The sequence below is a fragment of the Parasteatoda tepidariorum genome, chromosome 10 (genome assembly GCF_982258835.1).
Source record: "Parasteatoda tepidariorum strain Cologne lab strain chromosome 10, Ptep-v5.0, whole genome shotgun sequence".
NCBI lineage: Eukaryota > Metazoa > Arthropoda > Arachnida > Araneae > Theridiidae > Parasteatoda > Parasteatoda tepidariorum.
Window position 1 is genome coordinate 47637242 of NC_141764.1, and position 8689 is coordinate 47645930.

Genomic DNA, 8689 nt, shown 5'->3' on the forward strand with positions numbered 1-8689 from the left:
TTTTTTCATTTAAGAAAATGCCAAGCAGGAGAATGGGTCGTTAAAGACGTTGATTTGGAAAATCACAACCGGGTACCTCGATCGTATGGAATTAGTTCTGTTTTCTAGTGAACCAACTCAAAATTACGCTTCACCAGTCAAGAAGAGGGACCTACCGTACTTCGTGTTGTTCATTAATTCACAGCGTCTGTATAAAGACGTCTGTGTAAAGGCCATCAATCTTCGTCCAAGATCTTGGACGAAGATTGGTGGAAACTTGTTTTGCTTTGAGCTTGGATCGTGTAAACGATCATCCAAGTACTTGATCCAAGTCCTTGGACGATTGTAGAGCATGTTCGACTTTCCATCCAAGTTCTTCCTCCCTTAACCAATCAGTTTCTTAAGTTTTGTGAAGTCAACAAGCAGGCATCAGATTGCGTCATTTTGTTGTCTGTTTTCGTATATTTTAGTCAAAATAAGTCAATTTGTTATGGTCCATTTGTGTTATTATGATTTTATTTGAATTTATTCAGTAATTTGAAAGTCATGTAAGTATGATTTTATAATGTTGAATATGAGCAATGAGCATGCGCAAGTTTTTCTTCCGACCAATCAGTGACATTCAAGAACTTGGATAGTGTCGACGAATCATCTAATTTCTTGGACAGAGAAATTCTTCCAATTTCTCGGATTCAAGAACTTGGACCGTGTAAACAGGCCTTAAATAAATTTGTTTTACTATGTCAACTCTCTAATGTTCTCCTGTTTTTAAGCTATCCATGTTTATTGGTACTCATTATTTTTAGCTCTGCTTATTAAACCATTTAGTAAAGAGTCATATCCTAATAAACAATAGCGATTTTGTCCAATAGTAGTACTGCTCTGTTTCGTTTCGTTAACCTCTGCTCACGAGATAATGCCGGATATCCTCTTAATGTGTGTCTATGCTGGGCCCACGAAAGCTGCAGTGCAGCGTAGGAAGAAGACAACTGCATCCAAGGCTGACCAAAGGTTTTGCCGCAGCCGTGACAAAATTTATTTCAGACCCCTTCTTCAAATCACAGAAAGTCTTATCTTCATGTTTTGCAGAATTTTTAAGAACCCTTATACAAAACTGCAATTTTTTATATAGATATAAAAAACTTATCTGCAATTTTATGAAGAAAAACCACGAATTAATAGGCATTATATTCTTTGCCAGGAATTTCCTCAACAGACCAGCGTCCCAGGAATTCTCTCGATATATACTATAAATTTATGAATAGTTTTGAAAAACTAATTCCAGAAAGTAATCCCTGATCATTATTAAAATAAATAAAATAAAATTAGTTGTAATAATTATTTTGAAATAATATTTCGGAAAGGAATTTTATACAAACTACTACACTGTAAAAAATTCCAGATCAAATTACGGTACAAAGTACCGGCAGTTTGGGTAAATCATCCGCACAATCCATTTTACCATAAAATTCATTTTTACCGTTAAGTACTATACCTTAAATTTAGCAGTAATATTTTTTTAGAGTGATTCTGAGATTTTACGATAATTATTACTGCAAAAATTACATTATATCAGATTTTTTGTTCCGTAACATATTCCGGTAAAAATGGATAATACGGTAAAAAGTACCGGTACCCTGTGCGCCGGTATTTTTTATCATAATTTGATCTGGAATTTTTTTACTGTGTATTTGTTTTGATGAAACTAATTCTAGAGGCATAGCTAAACAAAATGCAATAATAATAATAATAACATTAAGAATCCAAACTTACTTTTAACCACTTTTCTGGCTAAACTATAGGTACTTTATTTTTCAGTTTGTGGTTAGCCCCCAAATTTTGAGAGTCAAAAATTTAAATCCGTTACAAAACAGCTTTGCCTTTCAGAATAAACATATTTGTTTGTCAGATTTTATAACTTAGTTTACAGGTAACTTTAAATAATTAACATGTTTAAAACCTACACTTTGAATCATTAAAATTTAAGTAGTGATACTTATTCAAAAAAGTGAGAAACATTTCCATTAATAAAGGCACAATAAAAATAAATTTGAAATTTTACACGGATAATATTCCTTTTTAGAGAGCAATTGAGAAGCATTTTCATTATTCTTGAAAATACAGGCACAACAGTTTCAATAATGAAATGTGAGTAATTCCACAGCTTATATTATTTTTAAGAATGCAGGTAAACTAAAAAGAATTTTATGCCAACAATATCACGTTTGAGAGCAAATGTGAAACATTTTCATAATTTCCTTAATTTTTACGAACGTAAGTACATCAAAATTGAATTTCAAATAAAAATATTTTTCAAATGTAATGCTTGAAAACAATTATAAAAATAATTTCCTTGTTTTTAAGAATTTAGATAGAATAGCACATAATTTAAATTCTATTTAAATAATATCACTTCAAAAAGCAAATGTTATATATTTTTATGACTTACATTATTTATTAAACTACGGGTACAACCGATCTTAGTTTCAAATTGTACTTAAACAAGAATATTTTTCTCAAATGCAAATAAAAAAGGAAATAAGGATAATTTTTATTATTCGTATTGTTTTAAAGCAGTGTTTCCCAAAGTGTGGTACGCGTGCCCCCTGGGGTACGGGAACAGTTTAGCGGGGTACGCTTTCTTAGGCGAAATATCTTGCAACAAACGAAAATTTCAAAAAATTTTATTTAAAAACAAAGCTAGCCATGAAAATTTACGATTAGGTATTTTTCTATTGGCTATTTTTTGCAGAGTTAACAGTTAATAATTAGTGGTGTCAACAGTCAGTTGTGATTTTCTACTTTTGTGCACCTTTTTCACAGTAAAAAAATACATTCATTTTTTTATTAGTGGTACACAGCGTTACGAAAATTTAGAAAGGGTACACAAAAGTCATAAGTTTGGGAAACACTGTTTTAAAGAATACTGTCTCGAGAAGTAACACTAAACAAATAAAAGTTTATTGCAGGAGAACAATTTAATAATAAGAAGAAAAATAAGAATCAAGTTGATTATCTGTACTATTTTAAAGAATAAGTGTAAAATTTAATTTAATATCATATCTTTACTCAATCAGTATTTAGTGGAGCTTATTACATTATTTACTAAGCATTTTTGTTTGCAAACCCAAAAATAAAAAAATCAAGCAAGTTGTTAGATGTTCCATAAAATCGTCACATAAGCTGTTTAAAAAAAAAAACGATGAACATTTTCCCCCGCTCGGGGACAAAATCCCCCGTTGTGGCCTCTATTCTAGAAAAATACAAGTAGAGGCAACGCTTAAAAAAGGGTATAACAGCGTGCTTGACTATTTTCATAATTTTTAAATTTATTGTTGTTCTTTTGCCAAAAATTGGAAAACATTAAGTTTACGTTCATGGATGAGAGATATCACTTTTTAAAATTACGGTAAGACTTTATTATTACGGTTATTACTTTGAAAAAAATGTATTAAGTTTAGAATATAGTATGCTTGTTTGTATATTCAAATAGAAAAGCAGATGAAGAAGCCACAACATTTTTTTATTGATTGTATGCATTTTCGTTGTCAGAAAGTTTTGTTACTATAAAAAATAGGCCAAAAATATATAAATGATGTTAGCTATAGTCACATTAACTATTTATCATCAGGCTATTTTATATATTTTTGGATTCTAAGTAGCAAAAATGTGTTTCAGTTAGCATATGTTAATATTTTGTATAGTTGCATTTTATTTTTAAAATACAACGATATCATTTATAATTTAAAATATCTAGCTACATTATAGGCATCTTACAATAATAATTAAATATAATTATTTTCGTCATTTTTTTTATTTGAACATTTTACATTTTCTCTATTTTGATTTTTACAATATACAAATAAAAAAGGAAAAAAAACTAGCATCAATATAAATATTTTTTATTGTGCAATTTATAGTATTTCTTAAATGAAAATAAATATTCACATTTAATTCAAAAAACCACATTTCATTTTGTAAAGTGTTTGTTAATCTATTAAAATCATATTTTATTTAACGGATTTTCTGTAAGATTTTAATTTTGCATTTAAATTGGTAGAAAAATGAATGCCTTTTCTTTTTAATTCTTGGATTTATAAATTTAATTTGAAATAATTTTGGCCACCTTTATAAAATAAACTGCTGTCTAAATTATGCTTGATTCTTTTCCGGTTGTTGTTGCAAGCTGTATTGTTGCACTTATGCATGTGTAACAATAAATAAACAAATACGTTTAATAATAATGAAATAATAACTAAATACTCTTGACAGCAAACAATAATAAATAATACTTCTCAAACAATTGAGAAAAGTTTAATTTGACCTATACGTAACAAGCCTCGTAATCTCTTAAAAAGTAATTTGAAACTTAAAAACAATTTTTATATAAAGAGAATAAACATTACTTTGCATTAGGGTTTCTTTTTCGAAATTTAAAATTCAAATTTCAGGGTGTTCAGTTGGGATTCACTTTCACGAGGTTCTGTTGTCTAGGGATTGTCATAGTCAGGGCCTGATTATCACCTAGGCCCGCTAGGCACGGGCCTAGGGCCCATACATTCTGGGGGGCCCCAAAAATTCCACAATACTACTATTTTTTAAAAAAATACTGAGAAAAAAACCCATTTTTTTCCTTCAAAAATTGAATTTTTATAGTTTCCAATTTTTTTTAATATTGTGATAAACCAAACTTGTGTAAGGATTGCACTAATCAAATTCGAAAGTGCAACTGAATTTCAATTGGAGCAATTTTAACTCCAACGGCTTAAACGAATGCAACGAGAATGCATATTCACAGTCTCCTACAAATGATAAGTGTCAAAAAGAGCTAAAAGCTTATTCTTATCAAATGTGTAAAGCTGTAGTGCTGTAGTTGGGTAGCAACAATCTTTCATCACGTTTCTTGTACTACAATATTAAAATTTTGATTTTCTAGATAGCTTCGAAATGATGAAACCAAATTATCAATCTGGTTATGCAAAAAGAAAAAAAAAAGCTTTAAATGATGAAGCCAACAAAAAAATGAGAAATTCATTATCGAAATATTTTTCTGTTGATAGAGTAGAGCCATCTGTTTCAGATGAAGCTGCTATCGTTGAGAGTTCATCTCGTGAGGAAGAAGTTGTTGAAGATGAAACTATTGAGTTTACAACTTCTGAAGAAAACGTTGAAAATTCCCTCCAATTGAATGGTGATAAAAAAAATAGTGCACTTAATCAGGAAGTTAGTTCTAATTTTCCCTCTGATGATCCTGCCTTCTGGGATATTGATAAATATGAAGAACTGAGAGAGTTCTTTTCTAAAAATAAACCGAATCAAAATATGGATTTAATTAACAAATCTATGAGAAAAATTGGTTTAAAGGAAAGAAAGTTATCCAGACAACATTTTTACAGAAAGAAACAAAACAGTGAATCAGTTTCTAGAGATTGGCTGATATTTTCATCCTGTAAAAATGCTTTATTTTGCTTTGTATGCAAATTGTTCAGTAAATCTGAACAAGCGCTATGTATCCAAGGATTTTCTGACTGGAAAAATGTGTCACAAAGATTGAAGGAGCACGAGTGTTCAAAAATCCACAGAGATGCTGTTTGTGTTTATTCAGGCAGACTGAGGGTTTCTTCTCGTCTAGATAATTTGCTGGTACAGGAGTATCAGTCTGAATGTAAATACTGGCAGGAAGTATTACGAAGAAATGTGGCCGTAATAAAAAAATTATGCGAACGAGGTCTGCCATTGTTTGGCTCTGACGAAACAATTAATTCAGTACATAATGGAAACTTTTTAGGATGCTGGGAGCTTCTAAGTTGCTTCGATCCCTTTAGTGCTGCTCATCTGGAAAATCACGGTAATGCTGGTAAAGGCAAAGTTAATTACCTATCATCGACTATTATAACAGAACTTGTATCTTTAATGGCTGGCTGTGTAAAGGACAAAATTATTGAAGATATCAGATCTGCTAAATATTATGGCTTGATAGTTGACTCAACGCCTGATATTTCACATATTGATCAATTATCAATAGTTATGCGCTATGTTAATAAAAATGGTAAGCCGTTGGAGCGGTTAATTGACTGTCAGTCAATTCACAGCCACTCTTCTTCTAGTTTATGTGATTCAATTTTACAGTTATTAGATTCCTGTAACATTGATATTACCAATTGTAGGGGACAGTCGTACGATAATGCCAGCAACATGGCAGGCAAATATTCAGGGTTGCAAGCACGAATAAGAAATGAAAATTCTTTAGCTAAATTTGTGCCCTGTGCAGCACATTCATTGAATTTAGTTGTTTCAGTGGCAGTAGAGTCTTGTACAAAAGTTATTTCATTTTTTAACTTAGTTCAAAAGTTGTTCAATTTTTTTTCATTATCAACTCATAGATGGGGTGTGTTAACTTCCAAACTAAAAAGTGTCCCTGGTGAAACTTTTACCCTAAAATCTTTGTCTGGGACGAGATGGAGTGCTTGTGCTGAAGCAACAAAAGCATTAAGAAAAGGCTTGGAACAAGTTAAAGAAGCTTTGAAAAGCATATCTTCGGACAATGAAGAGAAAACTATTGCTCGTCATGAAGCAAGTTCTTTACTTGTAAAATTGGAAAAACTGGAGACTGCAATTTTAATAGTTGTGTGGGATACAATTTTGCAAAGAACTGATAAGGCAAATAAAACTTTGCAAGCACCAAACTGTTCACTTGCTGTGATTGTACCCTTGTATGATTCATTGTTTAATTTTATTGCAGCCATGCGAAATAACTTCAGTAAGTATGAATCTGAAGCAAAGCAACTTGTTGGAGATAATGTAACTTATAGTATGTCGAGGGAGAGAAAAATGACAAAAAGCAAAATGCTGGATGAAACGGCTAGTGAAGAAGTCATATTTAACAGCTGTGACACTTTTGTTTATAATTGCTTCAATGTACTTTGTGACTCTTTGTTAACAGAGTTAACTAAACGAAAGGATGCCTACATAATTTTAGATAACAAATTTTCTTTTTTATATAAAATTTATGAGGAAAGTGCTGAGCAAGAATTAGTTCAAGCTGCTCAAATGTTACAAGAAGAGTATTCCGTTGACCTAGACAGTGATTTTCCAGACGAATTCATTCAATTCAAGAGCATGTTACCTGAAGTTAGTGAACCTAAAGATCAATTACAAACTTTGAAAAACTTAAATATTGTGCACACTTTTCCCAATGTGGACACATTTCTCAGAATTTTTTTAAGTATGCCTATTTCGAATTCATCCAGTGAACGTGTTTTTTCTGCTTTAAAAAGAATCAAAACTTATTTAAGGTCTAATTTAAAGCAAGAAAATCTGAATAGCCTACTATTATTATCAGTTGAATCAGATATTACCACAGAACTAGATTTTGAAAATATCATAAGATTATTTGCTGAAAAAAAGTGTAGAAAAAAGCCTTTTTAAAAAAGTCCATTAAATTGAATATCTTTATAGTATGTATAATTATGTTTTAAGGAGTATAACTCTTCCATTGAATTTTAATTTTTAAAATGAAATGTGTTTTTCATATTTTAAAAGTAGATATAAATTTTGCAGTTGAGTGTTTTGCATTTGTTGAAATGTGTTTTCTAATAAAAATCATGATTAATATCTTTAACTTCATAGATTTTGAACTTATCTTTAAATCTAAAGAAAAGTGGGCTTTGTGTTTGTTTAATTATTGAATAATTACAGCTTAATAATAAAGCAAAAGTACAGGTTTTTGTTTGTGTATAAAGCAAGACTACAGTGGTTTTTGTTTGTGGTCAACAAATGTCTTTGACTATTTTTATTTGAACATAGCATTGTTTTGTTTATTTCATATTCTGCTTTTATATTTATTTAGTAATAATTAAGATCAAATTTTGAAGCAGAAAAAAACCTATTATGTTACAAGCTGAATTAGATATTATTGCAGAACAGGATTTTGAAATTCTCACAAAATCATTTGCTGAAAAAAGTATACAAAAAGGAAAAACCTTTTTAAAAAGTCCATTATATTGAACACTTGAAGAATGTATCAACATTTTGAATATAACTCTTTCATTGAAAATAAATTTTCTTTTAAAAGTGATATATCTAAATAAATTACTATTTAAGTGTGTTATAAATTTTCTATGGGTTGCTATAATTTTGGCTCATGTTGGATATTTTTACTGTGTTGAAATGTATTTTTTAATAAAAATAATTAATAACCTTAATATTGTAACACACGTGCTGAACTTATCGTGAAATCTAATGAAAAGTTGGATAGCTTTGTGTTGATTTAAGTACTCAATAAAAGAAATTATTGCAGCATAGGATAAAAAATAATTCCGCTGATCAGTAACTTACAGCAAAAATCACTGATTTCCATTGTTTGTGGTCACCAAACTATTTTTATTTTGATAAAACATTTTTTTTATATTTTGCTTTAATATATAGATGCATAAACTTTATCTTAGACAAATAATCTTCAATTGTACGCTTTTAAAATTTTTTCCATTGTTTCTCTTGAATCATGCAGTTCAGTAGATTCTTTTTTATTGTTAGACTACTTTTCAGAAATTTAATTTCAAAATATTTTATAAGGGGCCCGGGAAACTTGGTGGGCCTTGGGCCCGAATTTGTCTTGATCGGTCCCTGGTCATAGTGGAAGTTACCATATCATAAAAGCAGCACAAATTCACCGGCTTTAGTAACAACTTAAATGCTATCACCCCAATTC

At 30.1% G+C, this 8689-nt stretch overlaps 1 protein-coding gene across 1 annotated transcript; it reads left to right on the forward strand.

The window, feature by feature from the left end:
* The first annotated feature begins 4926 nt into the window (after nucleotides 1-4926).
* Nucleotides 4927-7407, forward strand: LOC147802758 (zinc finger MYM-type protein 1-like). The gene has a single exon (XM_087152763.1). It carries the CDS (start codon nucleotides 4927-4929, stop codon nucleotides 7405-7407), a length of 2481 nt encoding a protein of 826 aa, XP_087008889.1.
* Nucleotides 7408-8689: the final 1282 nt, after the last annotated feature.